Source organism: Oryza sativa, chromosome 2 (assembly GCF_034140825.1).
Source record: "Oryza sativa Japonica Group chromosome 2, ASM3414082v1".
Taxonomy (NCBI): domain Eukaryota; kingdom Viridiplantae; phylum Streptophyta; class Magnoliopsida; order Poales; family Poaceae; genus Oryza; species Oryza sativa.
This window is the reverse complement of record NC_089036.1, coordinates 28077715-28097309: the sequence shown is the minus strand read 5'-3', so window position 1 is coordinate 28097309 and position 19595 is coordinate 28077715. Positions and strand designations below refer to the sequence as shown.

Below are 19595 nucleotides of genomic sequence, written 5' to 3'. Positions count from 1 at the left end.
ACCCCGACCTTATGGAATTTCAGGCATTTTTTTCCTTTTAGGATTGCAATTTTATTTCGTGAATATATTATATATCATCATATATCCATATTTTTCACTCGAAAAAAAAAATCTCATTTTATTTAGAATGATTTTTTAAATGTTTTATTTTCTGGTACACAGGTTGATAATTGTCTGTGCTGTAAAATGGGTGCATGATGTCAATACAGATGCATCTTATGTCATAACTAAAGATTTAATGAACAAACTATTAAATTTTTAATCTTTTTTAATGTTTTGGATATTTTTCATATTAATTTTGGTTTTACTGTATATTCTAGAGTTATAGGAGTCTAGTATCGAGTATGCGTGGTATATCTAACGAAGGAAAATTAACGTAAATTCATTGTTTTAGATTTATTTTTTTGCTTAATAATTTTGACTTTACTATATAATTCTAGAGTTATAGGAGGAGTACCGAGTAGGCGTGGTATATTTATAGAAGATAAAGGAGTACAAGTTCGTGTGATTGAAAACAGAGATAGTTTTGGATTCCTCTGAAATCCATATGTAATAGTAGTACAGAGTAGACGTGGTATATTTATAGAATGTAAAGGAGTATAAGTTCGTGTGATTGGAAAGAGAAAATAATTTTGGAAGGCTGTGGAATCCCTAGTGATATTTTTCTCTAGATTTTCCCTCACATATGATTGTTAGGTATTTTTTCTCTAGTATAAATTTATGATTTTTCTTCAATAGTAAGAGGCGCCACGTGGACCAATTGAAAGCTAGCAAAAGAACCAGCTTTAGATTATTAGATAGGACTACAATAAACTCAATGTATTTTACCACAAGTCTATGTCCTCCAATGTGCACTAGTGGATGTATGTGTGATGCGATCTTAGTAGGTGACCAGTTTACCACCTATTATCGTCTTCTTTTTTTTTCTTTGAATAATTATTGTCGTCTTCTTTGGGAAGGACTCATGCATGCGTATATGCATAATTTGTGTTGCGGTGTATACGTGTCTTTTGTGTAATCGAGAAAAACAACAACCTCAATGAAAGCTAATAAAAATCATTTTTCTCATATTTGGAATTATTAGTGTTTTTCTTTCTCATATTTAGAATTTTAAGTCGCTTTCCGAATAATGTTCGTAACAAGTTAGTGTAGCTTCTTGAAACAAAGGATGGGATTCGTTTCATTATTAAAAAAATAAAAATCCCTTTCCCCTAGTCCGAAACCTGAAAAGTTAGAGCACGAACGAATCCACGGGCATATAAAAAAGCTTTGTCCGGGCCAGCACCTCTCACGCTGGGTCACCTTCTCTTATCCGTTCCATGTACACGACGCAAGCACAGTGCACCCTGGGCCAGCCCATCCAGGCCTAGACGTCGTTGGGGCGCCAGGAGGGCCTCTCCCTCGCGACTCCGACCCGTCGTCACACTGGTGGTATCAGATGGAGTCGTAAATTTGGTCACGGTGATCCACAGTTCGCACACTGGGGCTCCCTGATTAAATAGGTCGGCTCAAAACAAGAACACAAACGTGCCCTGCTGCAGTGTAAGTCGGCTCAAAATATCGGGCTCAAAATACACACATCTACAAAAGGCGGTGGCTTGGCAAATGTCAAAAACCGGTGGATTCTCGGCACGCCATAAGCAAAGCCGCGTGGACCCTGCGCGACTTTGGGCGCCGGCGGATAGCTCCCTCCGCTCCGCGGCTACCAGGCACCAGCTGCCTCGCGACGGCTACAAGCCGCACGCCCGCATCTGACGCGCTCGTCCGCCGCCACCCTGGGCGGCCGGGCAGCGTCGCCACAGTAGTTAACTAGTCCCAGCTCGCAGCCTTACCCTGACAGCTGCAGCTTTCCTCTTTTTTTTTTCTCCCTTTCTTGCGTGTAACAACACGGTTATTACTACTTACCAGTACTACACTACGCCGAGCGTTGAACCATTGCCAGGCTGAGCTGACACTGTAGAGCTGCGACAATGAGGTGTCGAAACAACCGGTCGTGGACGACGATGTGTCCTTTACAGTCGTTCACAGTGCAGAAACAGGGGCACCCTCCTCGAGTCGTTGAAAACTTAGCGTTGTCACAGCTGTTGATGCAGAAGTAACACCCATGAATGCTCTCGTTCGGAGTGGGGGAAAGGAGGGGAGTGAATTATCACAGGATGTGATTTATCCTGTAACGCATTGAAACTAGAAAATGGATCGTAAAGTCCTTAAGGGTATGTTTAGTTCACGTCAAAATTAAAAGTTTGGTTGAAATTGAAAATATGTAACAGAAAAGTTTATGTGTGTAGGAAAGTTTTGATGTGATGAAAAAATTGGAGGTTTGAAAAACTTGTTTGAAACTAAACTCGGCCTAAGACGCCCTGTTCAAGCTGAAGATAGCAGTGATAAACTGATGATATCTGAACAACGGCGCTGCTACAAATATTTTCGCGGCCCCGAATCTGATCAGTATTGTTAATGCTTCCTTTTACACTATACATCAAGGACACATAAAAAATGAACAGAGGGGCAAAAGGCAACCCGCTAATCTACACCCTCAAATGTACAAAGAATGCCTAAAATCCAGTCCTGTCGTAAACAAATTCCTTGCAATTCTGTGCCAAAGCCGTGTACGTGCTGCCCTGCTGCTGGAAGAACGCACGGCGTTTCTGCAATAGAAGATATCTTTGTTGCTCAACCGAAAAACAAAATAGTTTCATCAACTTCTATCGATATCTCGCCTCTATACATCCATGTCCTCAGTGCATTTCTTGTTGGATTTCAATGACCACCTCTACTGTTTCTTGTGAAGCCGGGCTGCTTTCTCTACCTCCAGTACGATCACGATGGATAGGAAGTATCCAATGAGGTGATCGACTCACTGAGCTTTCAGGGTGGCTGAATAGTTGAGGGAGACTACGGACAGGGGACTCGGCAGGTTTTCCACTGGGTAGGTCCTTCAATGAGATCCGGCATATCGGACAAGTAGTTTGCTTTTGTAACCATACATCTATACAGGAAAGATGAAAATTATGACGGCATTTGGGCATGATGCGCAGAATCTCTTTCTCATTGTATTCACCTAAACATATGGAGCACCTGTTAAACAAAAAAAAAAGGTCAAATAGCTTATAACATTATTTCTGCAAGATGGTAACTTTCTCCGAGCATGTCGCAGCACAAATAAGGAACCATAATCATCAACCAGTAATATTATTTTTGACATGATAGTCAGCCCAGTAATATAAATCCTAACACAAAATGGTATTTTCTCTTGATTATTCCATTTTTTGGCAGGGAAGACTCGGTTACAAATGATATCTGTTGGACAAGAAAGTAACTTCTTGCCATGAAGACACAGATCCAAGATAAAAAAGAAAAGACAGCGAAGCATATGCAGGTCCAGTGCTATTCTGTTCACCAAATAAGTGCTAGAGACCGTTTTTAATCAAAAATATAATTCTATTCAACTGCCCTCTTTTCCACACATAATTCATGTTATGCATATCCGATACATCATGAAACACAAGCACACATACACACAAAAACTCTGATGATTATCTGTATCAATTTCACCGGTGTTTTTTTTAGGCTACCAGTAGTTTTATTTGATTGATTGCTCACTATCTTCAATAGTCATGTTAGATTAGCAAGCATGGGTCAATGTTCAATTATCAGGTCTGCTTGTTTTCCTTTCCTCCATTCAAAAATGGGATAAAAGAATAACAACAGATAGCTCATGCAATTCTTGTTCCCAAAAGCACTAGTATGCTATATAGCTTGTAAATCACAACTAGAGAGCTAGTCTGGCTGGTGAGTTGTTCCAACATATTTCAGTTTCTTAGCCAGCTGTACCACATGCTTCACAACACATGAGATCACCAATATTAAATATGAAATATTTTTCAGGCTATCAGCATCGGATCATCATTTTTGGAATGGAGTTGTTTGCAATTGTTCATCTAATATTAACATATTATGCACACTAACAAACTTCTTGAATATTCTTTTCAGTGAATTTCACTGACAATTGTCGAAAAGAAAAACTGTACAGGCATTCCAGCAGAGCAAAGAAAGTTTGATGCAGGTAACTGGACAGTTGCAGATACTACCTCATGAAGTTTGCTGCCAATCCAGAACAGGCAAACATGATAGACAGGAGACCAAAAGATGGAAGCACGTAAGTAGCTCTACAGTATACAGTACACTTACTGGGCATCATCTTTTGATTGGAAGGCCTCGTAGCTGTACTTCATTGTAGGAATTGCAGCAACAACAAAAGGTTCCAATCCACTACGGGTATGCTCAATCTATTGAAAAAAAAAGGAATGACCAAGTTAATTTCCGAACACAAGCACATACCTAATTAGCACAGTGGTTTTCCATTTAGTATTACAAATATCTGATTTTAGCAGTTCAAGCATCATTTTCTAATTAGGAATGATGCAACAAGTAAATAAGGACAAAAGGGAGCCCATCAAAAGATACAACAGGAGCACCTTAGTGTGCCATTACATTTGGAATTTGGAATCTGGTAATTGTTGTGTAACTTTTCAGTAATATTGTTATATTATCAATATATATACAATACTACGATAGTTTGCATGAAGAATTCAAAACTCTCAATAGATTAGAAGTTTATCTTCCCAAAAGGCTACTCACTGAAAATATTATTGTCATGAACAAGTGGAAGTTAGCATGTCTGTAAAGGTGATCAATGGGCACAAAACTGGCAAGAATCTGGTCCTAGGCCTCTAGGTTGTCCGTAAGCAATATAAAAGATGCTTTATATATGGAGGATGGATTCTAATCTCTTGGGTGGACGTCCACCCGTTTCTTGCATGCCACCTAAATGATTATGAAAAAATTCCAAAAAAATTCACAAGATAGGTTAATATGTAATATATCACTTCACAAACATGCAAGTTCAAATTCGACTTCTACAAGTTGTAACAAAAATAACAAATCAAACTCTAACTAGTATACGTATATTCACAGTCAAATTTGTTATTTTTTGACTTTTTGTTATAACTTGTAGAAGTCGAATTTGAACTTGCATGTTTGTGAAGTGATATATTACATATTAACCTATCATGTCATATTCACAGTTGAAACAGACAGCGCAGATGTCTAATCTTCTATTGAGTTATAGAAAATAATGTGATATTGACATAAATTGGTGATGAGAGTAATTCAGACACTCTCACAACAACCAAGAGAAAAAATACACTATGACAACTCGATTATATTGTGACCAAGCATTAGACATACATCAGAAGAAAAAACAAGTTTACATTATGTTAAGTAACTTGAAATTTCTATGGCTGGTTTGATTAGCAAAGGAAATCTTTGGCATAACTATATGGCCAACACGAACTGCATTTATTTTGGAACAAGACCATGTCTTCTCTCTCTCTTTTTAATATAACTACAAAATCTTTTTTATTACGATGTTTACTCAAGTTAATAGTTTTTATTAGTAGGATTAGTAGTACTTTTGGTTCCCAAGTTATCACTCCTTGCTCAATTCAGACACATAATTTCCTTCTCCATTTTATCACCTCATTGTTACTAGGATTTTTCAGACGCATTTGGAGCAAGCATTTTTTCCACATTTGAAGCTTAGTTAGGTTTTAAAAAGGCAATGCCCATCTATCTTTCTGTTAGAAAGAATAGCTTGCATTGCAAATAGTATGCATCAATCCTGAGTTAAAGTGTGATGTGCATTTATTGCTCAATTGCTATATAACAGAATTTGCACGTCATGCACAACTAAACAAGTTTGAAGCATTGAATTGTTGTCTAATTTGTATCCAGGTATATCCAGGGTTCAAAATTCCGGAACGAAATTTCGATCATATCGGACCCCCCCCCCCAATGATATTATTTTGGCCGAATTTTTTTTTGTGAATTTGGAATTATTTTATTCAACTTTGACTAAAATGTCTTCAAAATTTCAGAACGAAATTTCTGCAATTTCAGTATATCAGCACCCTCTGATAGAAACGTCCAAACCGAAAGATTAAACCCTGGTTATAACTGAAATCAAATGAAGGAGCCATTCATAAACAAGCTTGAAGCCTTGAATTGTTGTCTAATTTGTATCCAGATAATTGGAAGTAAATGGAGGAACCATTCGTTTTTTTTTTTAGATTTTCCACTGCTGGAACAAATTAAATCAGTGTGAGGCGTGGCGATTTGTCATTTCCGTGAACTGGTTGCCATACCCGTAGAAATTGCGAACTATTGGACCCATCGCTTATGGAGTCATGTTAAAAAGCAATTCAAGCGGCACAGCATCAACAATTCACCACGCAGCAATGCGCACAGAGCCATCCCACGCCAACCAGCTAAACGCTAGATGATGTTATTACCGGAGTAGAGCACAGAAATCTTACCGTGCGGTCGAGATCCGTGGCCCGGAACTCGACGTCGAAGTCGAACGGCGCGGGGCCAGCCGCCATGGCCCGCGCGGCCGCGACCCTGCCCTCGGCGGCGTCGGCCTCGGCGTCGGCCCGCGCGGCGCGGCCGCAGATGAGGCGCGCGCAGACGAAGACGATGAAGGTGGCACTCATCCCGAAGCCGATCACCGTGGTCACCAGATTCAGCCCCGACCCCAGCATCTTCCCCCCAACACCTCTCGCCCACCGCGCAACACCAACAGGAAAAAAGGAAAAAAAAAAAACTCGCGCGCGCGCAGCAGGCGGATCAAGCGGGCGTGCGGGGCCGTGGCTAATAATACGGTTGCTCGAGCAGGACGCTGCCGCTGCGGCGTATAAGAGCGGCGGTGCGGCGGCTGCTGCTGCTGGGGTCGGGCTGGGCGACGGTGGCCATCGCCGCGGGGTTTGGGATTTGGGATTTGCGTGGGGCGCTGGCAACGAATGATGCGGCGCGGGGGCGGCGGAAATGGAATCCGTTGAGTTGGTGACGAAGCAGTCAGCACGAGTCGTCGCGAGAATGAGAAGTATCTCCCCGTGACTTGCGTGATGCCTGCCTTGCGTCTAGTAGCTAGTACTAGCTGCCCTACTACTACTACCCCGCCTCGGCAGTCGGCAGATCTGCTCCTCCGCCTCCACCTCGCACTCGGCACTCCATGCCGTCTGCCTCGCCCTCTCCATGACGTGTGGGCACCCGCACCGGGGGTCCAGCTGTCACTCGGGAAGGGCTGGGTCGGCGGCCGTGGCTAGTAGATGCGGATTTGAATAGTGGAGGGGAGGAGAGCGCGCGGGGCCCCCCGCGGCGGCGTGGGAGCGTGGGAAGGGAGCAGGTGCGCGCCGCGGAACAGTCCAAGATTTGGCAGTCGCCACGCCACGCCTGATCAAACGATGCTGCGTGGTCTGCATGCTACGTGAATGATACGGACTTTCTCGTGTACTTACATATCTTGAAATTAAAAAAAACAAGGTACTTCTACTTACCACCTTTCTTCGGGAACACAAATAAAAGATGGTTACCATGCGCTGCGAGCCTGCGAGTGCCGAGGTGGGTGGTACACGGCTAGTACTACGCACTAGTACTCGTGTTCGTGAACAACCCGCGGGCGAGGAGGCGTTCACGTCAGTGAGATGGCATGTCGGCCTTCTTCACCGCGCAAACCTTACCTAATGCACGGCATCGTACCGCACGGAACGTTCTTGATAGTGGCCTGAAAACAACTTGTATTTTTCAGGCTCGGACTCCCGGTATACAACTCGTTGAGACTTGAGACTGCGTACTCATTTTGCGTATGAACAGTAGTCTCGTTTTATTGACACGTTCGAGCTCGGCCCATCATCCGGGGCTCCTACTACGAGGCGACGGCCCATTTGAGTATATCGGACGATCAGCATACGGCCCATAGGACAGCCGCAGGCCCGCAGCTTACAAACCCAGAGAGGCAGGCACCGCAGATGAACATGTACACGAATTAGGTCAGGTTATATACTCCGTACTTGTCACTCCGCCTAAAATCCAACACCGATCAGCGATCAGGCAGGCGGCAGGCCTCCCTCCGTCAGCCGGTTGCTTCAAAGGGCAGATTTGCTTTTGGCCAACGGCGAGATAGTAAGGTCAGCTTCTCTACCTGGCACCTGCTGGTTCTTATCTGATTGGGCACGCACGGCAGGTGCTTGTTGAAATGCCTCTTTGCACGAGCAATCTGATCTGGTCTTAGTCCTGAACTCCTGATTGCGATATCTTGCTTGCTTGCTGAATGTTCGGTTGATTTTTAGACTGGTGTTACCTCTTCCGTAGGAAAGATCGTGCTTTTAAAACTTCTTTATCGAATAGTGGATGCAATTAGTACCGTAGAATGCAATACTCTGTAATCTGTATACAAGAGATTTTTGGCCGACTTCTGTCATACTGTTATACTACATGTTTTTCGATCTCAGAATAGATTCAAATAAAATGCTTTAAATGATAAGTTTTCTGTTCAGGCTAATTTGTTCCTTAAGTTTTCGTAAAACATGACAAACGTCCCTGACTTTTAATTGAAGTTGATGTAGCTAATTTTGTTGCATTGGTTCCTATTGATCCAACTCCTATCAATCAACTGCAAGGTTTACGGCACAATTAACAATGAATCTACCTTATTTCTGTGGAATGCATCTGCTGTAGTGTGCACTGCAAATGATGGGTGTATAATCCTACTGATGCTGTGGAATGTGTGTGATGCATCTCACCGTCACTCGGAAAACCTATTATGCTGTTGATTTTGGTTGGCACGTGATATTTGGGCCAAATTTGATGTTGGGCCAGGCCGTTCTCCTGTGACGGTCTGTAATCACAGACCACCACCAATTATATGTACTTTTGATAGTACCTTTGATCTTTAGAAAACAGTAGCATCTTCTTGAGCATCTTGACAGAAGATCTGTTTTCAGGGATAGTAATGGCTGAAATTGCATCTGAATGAAAGTGACCACGGATAAATGCAAGACGTTTAATTTGGAATTGATAAAGGCCCTTCCTTTGTTCCCTTTGTCAGTAAGAAGTTCAGAAAATAGGACATTGTACATTGTTTGTACTCTTGTCCCCGACGGCCTGGTCTTGTGTTGCAGTTTTGAGACCAACACAGATATTTGAACATTGGATCACCCCAGACTGATTATAGTATTTTGCCTTAAAATATCCTGTCCATTATATTATTCTATCAGTCATCTGACCCTTAGTGCTGCTCAGATGTTGATCAACTTATTTCTCGATTGAACTCTCCTGCTTGTCTTCAATAAGGATACAATGTACTGATAACTTAAGTAAGAAGCTGATGCATCAGTTTGACCTGAATACCATTGGCTAAAGCTGCATTCCCTAAAAGTGGTCAACTTGAACAACTCAAAAGAATTATAGGTCAACTTGAATCCTCCCAATCCCTTCCTTTTTATGTTTGACATTTTTCAATTTTTGCAATATAAATGTAGTTGACTGTAGCTGTCATTTGTGTATTGCATGTTGTGGTTTCTTAATGCATTGACAATGAATATAAAACTCATATATAGTATGTAGTTACTTATAATGTCATCTATAGTCAACAGGCTCATTGCTGAGGAAAAAAAAAGATAAATCCAGTTGTTACTTAAACAGCTCATGATGAAAATTATATTTGCAAATGGTACCACTAAATTATTCTTTTTATTTTTTTATCATGTACTCCTATACCCCACATTTGCAGTTCTTTGTGCTCACCAGATTTCTATCCTGGTCTTTTCTTTCTGAGGGGACTCATTATTGAAATTATTCTATTTCGCTGAAGTACTATATATTTTTAAAATAGGTTGTTTTTTTTTCTGGTCGTACTTCTATGTTCTGTAAGTGCTTACTCCTTTTATCAAGCTACTTAACATAACCTATGTTCAGAAAATATATATTTATGTATAAATGGTAAAATGCTCATGTATTACATGTTCAATCTTGGCTGAAGGATGTTTGATAGTATTCCGCCTTTGTATCCATCAAGCAGTTGAAATCTACTACACGTCCGTGTAAAAGGCGAATGAAGCATTTTCACTGTATACCTTTTCAGTGTTTGTGCTATGTTTCTGGTGTTTTGACTTGATTTAATGTGATTGGCTTGCACTGATGGTCTGTTAAAGTCTGCTGACTTCGTTGCATTATTTCCTCCATCCTTTCCGCCATGTATTTCAGGAGTTAATCGAACAGTTCTTGTTAAAGATTTATTGTCTTTCGGCCACTCCATCCGTTTATGTGTGTAAATTTGGTTCTCTTGTACTGCTAGTGTATATGCTCTGGACATGCATTTGGAGGTAAATGTACATCATGGAATACACATAGCCAGAAACTGCAAATTTGATTAATTGTATATTACTTACTAAAGCCTAGAGAATCTGTCTTATCCGCTTTGGTTTGGTATAAAACTGCTCCTACAATATTGATGTGAAAGATTCTGTGGTTTTAATCTGGCTAGATGACTTCTGATACTTGATCAATCTCCAATAAAGAAATTATTAGCATAAGAGTCATTTGTAATCTACTTGACTAAACTAATTATGCCCACCACCAATAGCTAACTTGCCACCTGCCATGATTCCATTAATGAGAAGGGTTGCTGTCCTGATTTATTTTCATGTTAAGATGTAAGAGTAAACTTCTATACTTGCAGTAACAGATACATTGTTTGTTTCCTAGTCCTAGGATGAAGCCCTGATTGGCGTGATTAATTACTAGCTTATCCAAGGCCTGATTGTCGCGGAGCCTGATGTTCTCCAGCCTAGAAGACGAGCATCTTCAGAAAGGATAACGGATCAGACAAAAGAGAGGTACCATCCATCTCTTCTGTTCGTAGTTCTTCCTCTGCCAGCTACAAATACTACTCCTCCCTCCGTTTAAATAATATATATATTATAAGTCGTTTGACTTTTTTTCTATTCAAACTTTATTAAGTTTGATCAAGTTTATAGAAAAATTTAGCAATATCTAAAATATCAAATTAGTTTCATTAAATCTAACATTGAATATATTTTGATAATATGTTTATTTTACGTTCAAAATACTACTATATTTTTCTATAAACTTAGTCAAATTTAAAAAAGTTTGACTAAAATAAAGTTAAACGATTTATAATATGAAACAGAGACGGAGGGAACGGGCAACGGCCGGGCAGTTTCGAAAAGACAAAGCATAACGATATAAACATCTCAAACCGGTCCTTAAATTATGGCTTAAATTCGGACATTTAACTGCAACTTGAGTTGACATGCCAAAAGTCAGCTTCCAGAAAATGCAAACACATGTCCCAGTTGCCCTACTGTAGGTTTTCCGCATGTCAACTGCATTATTTGATCAACAAAAAACGGTGCTTCCGGCTTCCGCTACTACCTGCAGCCAGCACACTTTTTTTTTTGGAAACAGTACAGCCAGCACACTCTGTTGACGAGCCCTGATGGGTTTCAGTTTCAGATCCATTTCTATACGCTCAGTCACATTTTTTTATGTATACGTTTGAGTACGCCCACCATATAGATATGTAGTTCAGACTTTCTGTGGTTGCCGTCCCGTAAGCAAATATGTCATGGATTTCGTGAAGCTGCTGCGACGTTGAAGTGTTAGGCCAGCGCAGCGGCCCGCTCGAGCCAGGCCACTAGCTTAAAACCGATCGAGAGACGCACGCGAGTGCATGTGCCACGAACGCACGACCGCACGTCACATCATCCTTCTGGTGCCGGACTACCCGAGTAGAACGACACACTGGCAGCGTGGCACCGTGGCACCGTGGTCTATTGACTCTTATCTAGTGGACACGACTCGAGCAGCGGCGGGGCACTGAGCCGGGGCGGTGCGCCGCTGGAATTAAAAGACTCGGTCTCACTCACCGATCGAGTGGCACGGCGCACGCGGCCTTTACGGCTGGCCGCCCATCCATCGGCGACGTACCGCCCGGGCCGGCCAGATCGACTCGCCACCGCCGCCCGCGCCCGCGTGCGCGATTGCCAGGGATTGCTAGGCGTTCAACCCACGTCTCGCCGGGGTCCGCGTGCGCTGGGGGGGCGGCGATGCGTCACGACGCACACGGCGAATCACCCCGGGGCGGTGGACCTTTCGCCGCCCCACCGGTGGCGCTGCTCCCCCACCACTGGACACGCGCCCAGGTCGTCCCCGCTCGCACCCGGCCCGGCCGGGTCAGCCACGTACGTGCGTGCATGACCAACGCCCGAACCGCAACTAGCCTACGCTGCGGTGCGTGTGACAAAAGAATCCCCCAATTGTCTCGACGACCCTCGGGTGTTTGCGACGGCCGGGACAGGGACGGTCGCTTGTACTTTCAACGGGCAGTTCATTCCTGATCTAGACTGGCACGTGTTGGGCTGGCACGTCACTCCACTTTACTAGAAGTCTAGAACCAGGAGGGCATTGCGTATCTCGCATGTACTCCTCTCCCACAGGTTGGTTGCTTGATCGACTCAGCCGGTCCACAACTGTTAGATACTCCTACGTGACGTGAACCGAGTGTCGGAGGGGTTCATGCAAGATCGTGCAGCTAGGACGTGACCGTGACACTGCAGAGTAGAGTCAGACTGCGTTGGCGTCGTCTTCTGTACGTGGTCTTCAGGGCCGGCCGGGGGTATCGAGTTCAAGGACGAAATGCAACTCTGTTTCAGTTGCTGCCAGTTTTCAGACGAAAGTCGATTGTCCAGCATCGAAGGATCACTGTCGCTTTACAGAGCCATTGATTGGGTTTGATCACCGTGTGACACTTTGCTTGGCAATCAAGGGCAGCATGATGATTGCAGAGGGCTCCAGTTGACTTGTTTCCTTCTTTTCTTCCCCAAGAAAATCATACGGTAGTGATCTTACCGACGTAAAAAATACAGTACTGCTAGTGTCATGTAAAGAAGACAACTGATTGATCTCCATTATCTACCAAATCTGCAAGATTGTGGCCTGTTAGTTCCACTAGTGAAAGTCGGTCGAGATTAGCTTTAAAAATAAGAGAAAGTGAGAAACGTAGCAAATGAAGGATAATGCGTTTTTAAACAGAGTGATGGAAGCAGGGAGAGGAAATCAATCGTGTCTTTATATCGTGGGTTCTGACACTATTTATAAAAAAATTGCAGTGTGTAGCTAAAAATGTTTGAGTTGAGGGCCATGAGATTATGCATGTGATTATGATAGTACAATATGGTTTATGTGCATTTTTTTAGTACAAGGCGAGTTAGAACTGTCCTAGACTTCTAATTGAATATATGAATGGACGCTTTCAGCTCGAGAGTGGCCTTAAACTTGGATCAAGAATCGTTTCCTGAGGAAAATAACACCGAGTATCCCTGTCTTGATAGGGATCTTGACAGGGAGTTGGCCAACAAAGAAAAATCAGCGATCTCTGCTGCTTCAATATTGAACCTACATGATTGAAAAGGCTTCTTTTACAACAAAAAAGTGCGTTTATATACCCTACACAAAACAAAAATCCCTTGCGCCCTCGTTACCCTACTACATGTCCACTTCACTCAGTCAGCTGCACCCTTTCCTCGTGATGTATCCCCACTTTATAATCCTAACCACTTTGGTTTCTTTCCCCGTCACATCCTTGATTCCGCTAGAGAACGAAAAGAAATGGAAACAGTAATGAATTCGCTTTGCGACCAAGTCGATATTTAAACGCAATTGCTTTCATCCAAAAGATGATAATGACTACAGCTCTCCAGCCGTTTATGCTAGCACAGCTCCTTCTAGCCTCAGCTGTAATGATGGCTAAGATGAGAAATTTATGTATTAGTAGACAAACTGCGATATCATCTGAGATACAGTATATCCTTGTCACACTGAGACTAACATAGACTGTTGATTCAAGCAACAAGTGTCGATTGCTTCCACGCAAACACGCATCTTATCGAACTGATACAGCTAGATCTCATCGCATACCAACCCCAAAATCTACTACTACTAACCCACACTTATACGGATACATCGTTTTTACGACAAGTTTTACACCAGGACATAATGAGCATAATTTTCATTAAGCGTTGCATTAACCTGGAGGTAAGCAACTGCCATATAAATTACCAGTAATCCAGTACTTTACATTTTTATACTGGCTCTTGGGGTCATCCAAACAGTGGATATCTTCTCGGAGTCCGGAGAAGCCTAGTGGCTCAGTGAGTGCAAAAATGGCCGTTTCTGTTTTTTCTAATACTACTCCACTGCATAGGCCAGCCGTGCCGTTGCCGGTGCAGATAGTATAGCCGTCACGCCCACCAGTTAGCCACTGGAATCATTGTACGACCTCCGGTATAATTATGCGTGGCACAGGCGGATCCACCTGGGCCTCGTGCCGTCGTCGTTGAGCTGCGCCCTCCGACCGAACACCGGGAGCGAGCAGAGGAATCTCATCTCCTCGCCGGGATGTGTGAGGAGCTAGCTGCTGCTGCAGCAGCCGCATACATCTTATTCCGTTCATGACCTTGTTTGGATCCTTCAGGCTATTAAATAGAGAAATTTTACGGTATAATATACTGATAGTATAATTGATCCAATAGTGTAGATTGATTACCTACCCACTTAATTAGATTTGTAGTATAATTCTAAAAAGGGTATTCTGGTCTTTTTGTTTTATTTCGTGGTGGCAATTTCGTTAATTCCAACATACAAGCTCGATCCGATTCCCCATTCCCATCGTCGTTCACCCTAGGCGGCGGAGTTGTGCCGGCAGCCACACAGTCGACGCTCGCCGTGGCAGCCACCACAAGCACGTCGCAACAACGCTCAAAATCAATTAAGCATGGTGATTTAGTACTAATCAATTATAGGGAACAATTAACATTTTGCAGTGCCACTGAACCCTAGCTCTACTGGGGACGCTCCCTGTACCATTGCCATCTTAAGGTCAGATTCTACAGATTAAAATTGCAGAGAATATTTGCAAGAACATAAGAGTACATAAGTTAATGCATGCATTTTCGTGTGCACAGATCGCGTGAGACGGTGGTGGGAGACGGCGATTGGCCGCATGAACAGGAAGCAGGCGCCGGTGAATCCAGCCGCCAAAGAGGACTAATTGCACCGCCTTGGCTCATCTCTCCCTCACCTGAATCATGCACACGACAGCGCCAAATTAAAGATAGAGATTGAACCTAAGAATAGATTATTAAAATGTCAATTACATTTTTTTAGCAAATTCCTATTATATCCTTGTAAATACTTACAGTATATACTGCCAGTATATTGTACCGTAAAAGTCATCATTAAATATCCCTCCGAAATCTTGTTATTTAGGAGTATTAAACGTAGATTACCGACAAAACCCATTCCATAACCTCTAGGCTATTTTGCGAGACGAATCTAACGAGATATATTAATCCATGATTTGCTACAGTAATCATCCGCTAATTATGGATTAATATACCTCGTTAGATTCGTCTCGCAAAATAGCCTAGGGATTATGAAATGTGTTTTGTCAGTAATCTACGTTTAATACTTATAAATAACAAGTTTCCGAAGGGCTATTAAATAGCCCTCCGGATCCAGACAGGCCATGTTTGAGCCTCACTCGCGGGACGCAGTTACACGTTGATTGGATCATCGCAGTGCCACTGTTTGAAGCATTCCAGTGTTCAGAAAATTACTAGTTGCTTTGCTTGTTCCATGGCCGTGCTTTGCTCTGATAGTTTAAGCGTACGAAAATTCCAAGTTGGCCATTACTAGCAGATCGTTGGTTCTTTGACGTTTAAATATAGTACTAGTGTATATATCAGTCGGATCATTGCTTATTCACATAGGCATGCAATGGAATCTCCATTGGTTATCGAGAACCACGAAACCTTCTTATTGAAATCTGATTGATTTCGACTCGAGCGTATGGTTTTACCTATGAGAATGTTATATTCCTGCTTGTCATGTCAAATTTATGGCCCCAGAGTCCAAATAATTGAAGCTCGTTCATAATGTCTTCTATGGAGATGATGCAATAGTAATTTTCTTGCCTCGGTTAGATTTCTGTTTAATAGCTTGTCTGACGTATCAAAGGTAAATCAATCCCATTTTGCTCCTTATGCCCCCTTTGGTATGGAGGAATTTTGCGGGATTTTCATGGAAATTGAGATTACTGTAGAGTTCATACGTTCGATCGAGCCAGAGGAGCCTCTACTTGTTTTCACTTCAAAAATTTCAAACTGTACGTTTATCTGCAAACATAAGCCGCCAATGCACACTTTGACCAGGGATGGCAGCTTTAGCGAAATGTTACTGTTAGGGTGACTTTTTGTCAGAGGAAAAAATCTTTGATATTTCCTTTGAATTTTTTCACCTTCTGTAATAACCATCAGAAAAGAATCTTTACAGATTACCAATTGGTAACAAAATTGTCATATGTTAGCCTCTGGTTTCTCTCCCGCCAAAAATATGGAAAAAAAAAAGGTAAGCCGAGGAGCCGACGGCAATGTTGAACGCCCGTAGCTTGTCAACACTGCTCATCTGGTTGCTCAATCACTGCGACGTGATCGCCTTTGCCGCCGCAATCCTTGATGTCCGCCGCTCCGGTGAGCTGCTGCGCGCGCTTGGCCTCCGCGGTCCAGTCCGTCTCCCCGATCACGAGGAGCATGCGCACCACGCAGGTCGCCTGCGCCGCGAGGAGGCCGAGCCAGAGTCCCCTGAAGTCGTAGTGGTACCAGAACGCGAGGATGAGCGCCACCGGTGTGCCGACGAGGTAGAACGACCGGAGGTTGATGCTTGCGGCGTCCTTGGGCCGCGCGCTGCCGCGGAGCACGCCGCACCCGGTCGTCTGGGGGCAGTTGCCGAGCTCGCAGGCGCCCAGGATCGGCAGCACGGACGCGGTGAGCGCGACGATCGCCGGGTCGGCGGTGAACATGGTCGCCCACGCGCCGCGCACGTGGCACGCGAACGCGGACGCCACGCCGCCGAACGCGAACCCGAGCATGAGGCCCACCGTCGCGGCTCGGCAGGCGCGCTCGGGCCGGTTCGCGCCGAGCTCGTTGCTGACGCGGGTGGAGACGCCGAAGCCGAGCGAGGAAGGGAAGATGTAGATGAGCGACGTGGTCTGGATCAGGATGCCCATGGACGCCACGGTGGCCTGCGGGTTCGCGAGCAGCCCGCACAGGAGGATCATGATCTCGTACCACCACCACTCGAGGCAGACGCTGATGCAGCTCGGCAGGGCGAGGCTGACGAGCTCGCCCCAGCCGCGTAAGCAATCCGCTGAGAGCGCGAAGCCGCCGGTGCGCTTGTGCACGCCCTTGAACCATATGTAGCCAAAGAGGAAGAGGACGAGGTTTAGATTGGCCAGAACAGAGGCCAATGCCACCCCTTTGATGCCGAGCCCGAGGACAGAGACGGCCACGTAGTTGATCGGAAGGTGGAGAGCAATGGCGAGCGCCGCGCACACGGTGAGCGGAAGGTTTATGGACTGCGTCCGGAGGTAGATGCGTACGGGGTGGAGGAACGCCTGCAGGAGGAGGTCCGGAAGAGAAGCAAGAATGTAGGTCTCGGCGACCGCCGCGATGGCGGCGTCCTGACCGCAGAGCAGGAGCAGAGGCCGCATGTGCACCCACAGCCCGGCGATGGGGACGGAGGCCGCGACGAGCAGGAGCACGGTGCGCTGCATGGTGACGCCGAGGAGATCGTAATGGCCCGCGCCGAAGGCTTGCCCGCAGATGGGCTCCATACCCATGGCGAGGCCAGACAGCACTGAATATCCTGTTATGTTAGCGAAGCCGATGGCGAGGGACCCGCCAGCGAGCGCCAGACCACCTAGGCGGCCGAGGAAAAGCATCGAAATCATTGACCGGAGGTAAAGCAGCAGCCCTGTCAAGATCATGGGCAGCGCGAGCCCCAGTATCGACCGGGCCTCGGCGCCCGCCGCGCCGGCCGACATGGACGGCATCATCGGGAACGGGACGGACCAGGCTTCCTTCACCGCTCTAGCAAACCGTCCAGGCGGCTTGCACGTGAGCACCGGCGGCGGCTCCTCCTCCTCCGCCACCGGGGGAACAACGACGACGACGAACACCGCCTCCCCACCATCCCCCTTGTGGAGCAAGGACGCCGTGAGGTCGTCGACCGCGCCACGGCCATCTCGGCGCGGCGACGACATAGCCGAAACAGGTGGAACAACGCAACGCGCCGCGCGGGGGCGTTACGTTTCGGCTCGGAAACGCACGCGCGTGGGCGTGGGGCGCTTCTTGTCTCCGGTTCGGAGGCTAGCTCGCGATGGACGATTTGGCGCTCCACTCCCCAGGCCGGGGGAGGAGCAGAGGAATGGTTGACAAAAAACAGCTTGTTTGGTTGGTGCGAGGGGGATACGCCGTGCTCAGGGGGCTTTATATAGGATGCCGATATGGGCCCACCAATTCTATTTCTATTTCTTTTCTAGTAGTTTCTATCATTCTAGTATCAAACACTATACATCCTTAGTTTTCAACATTCAACGATCGGAACTTATTAGTGCGTTTGTTGCCGTCTTTTCTTAAGCACACGCTTGGCCATCCACTGCTACCTCCGTCCTAAAATAAACGAAACTGCAGTAGGTATCCGTGTCCAATATTTAACCGTCCGTCTTATTTAAAAAAGTTTATGAAAAAAATAAATAAAAATCACACATAAAGTATTGTTCATATTTTATCATGTAATATCAACAAATATAATAATCATAAAAAATTTCAAATAAAACAAACGGTCAAACGTTGGATATAAACAGTATAAAACTATACCTATTTTAGAACGAAGGGAATACTGCAACGTAATTGTGTTCCATTCCCTCACCGGGATAGATGACTTATTAGTGTTTTACCAAACCACCGCAAAGAGCATATGTGTACTGTGTAGTCATCATGCTATCTGTTGTTCCAGTATTGTGGGGTATTAAGACTGTGTTCTTTGCTCAAGTTCCCAACCCCTCTCCCTCGTGTTTTTATGCACGCGCTTCTAAAACTACTAAACGATGTGTTTTTTAAAAAAAGTTTCTATATGAAAGTTGCTAAAAAATCAAATCAATTAATTTTTGAAAAAAAAACTAAAACTTAATTAATCACGCGCTAATGGACTGCTCCGTTTTCTGTGCGTACTGTTCTGTTCTGGTTGGGAACCAGAGATGCCGAACACAGCCTAACTCCAAACAAATTTGTTTAATTTGGAATAGGTTCAATCAAACCTTAAAAATATAGTTTGGTTAGAAAAAGCAATGGCCAGAGGGGCATATAGCTAGGACACCGCGTGAGTATCCTAAATAACACACAAAAATGAATGAAGATATATCGGACCTGTTTGAGAGATCAGCTTGTGGCACTACGCAAGATGTACTACTAATCCTTAATCTCACAACGCAGATAGAAAAGTAAACGACTAGATTTGCATACGGGCATATCAATACCGTGTGAATGTCCTAAATGATAAATAAAAGTAAATGGAAATAAATATACTCTATAGTTTTAGTCCAAAAATGGGGATATATATATATATATATATATATATATATATATATATATATATATATATATATATATATATATATATATATATATATATATATATATATATATATATATATATATATATATATATATATAGTAAATTTGTTTGGTGCTCCATGGTGCCCGGGCACCATTGTTGAAATTGAGTATATACCCAATTCAAATGAGCATGAAACTTTTTCAATTATTTAGGTATTA

General features: G+C 44.1%; 2 protein-coding genes and 1 long non-coding RNA gene across 3 annotated transcripts; 1 reads left to right on the top strand and 2 right to left on the bottom strand.

Moving 5' to 3' along the window:
- Positions 1-2376: 2376 nt before the first annotated feature.
- On the bottom strand, positions 2377-6995 carry LOC4330304 (E3 ubiquitin-protein ligase ATL59). Its single transcript, XM_015768629.3, has 3 exons — positions 6378-6995; positions 4192-4289; positions 2377-3078 (listed from the first exon to the last, which is right to left on the bottom strand). The coding sequence occupies exons 1-3, from the start codon at positions 6600-6602 to the stop codon at positions 2739-2741; spliced, it is 663 nt and encodes a 220-aa protein (XP_015624115.1). The 5' UTR covers positions 6603-6995; the 3' UTR covers positions 2377-2738.
- An 875-nt stretch (positions 6996-7870) lies between these two features.
- LOC9266879 (uncharacterized) lies at positions 7871-15239 on the top strand. The gene is made up of 4 exons (XR_001542956.3): positions 7871-8027; positions 10606-10736; positions 14745-14799; positions 14886-15239. It is a non-coding gene; the product is annotated as an uncharacterized lncRNA (long non-coding RNA).
- Positions 15240-16171: 932 nt separating this feature from the next.
- On the bottom strand, positions 16172-18218 carry LOC4330303 (protein DETOXIFICATION 49). The gene has a single exon (XM_015768343.3). The coding sequence runs from the start codon at positions 18020-18022 to the stop codon at positions 16373-16375; it is 1650 nt and encodes a 549-aa protein (XP_015623829.1). The 5' UTR covers positions 18023-18218; the 3' UTR covers positions 16172-16372.
- Between the last annotated feature and the right edge of the window lie 1377 nt (positions 18219-19595).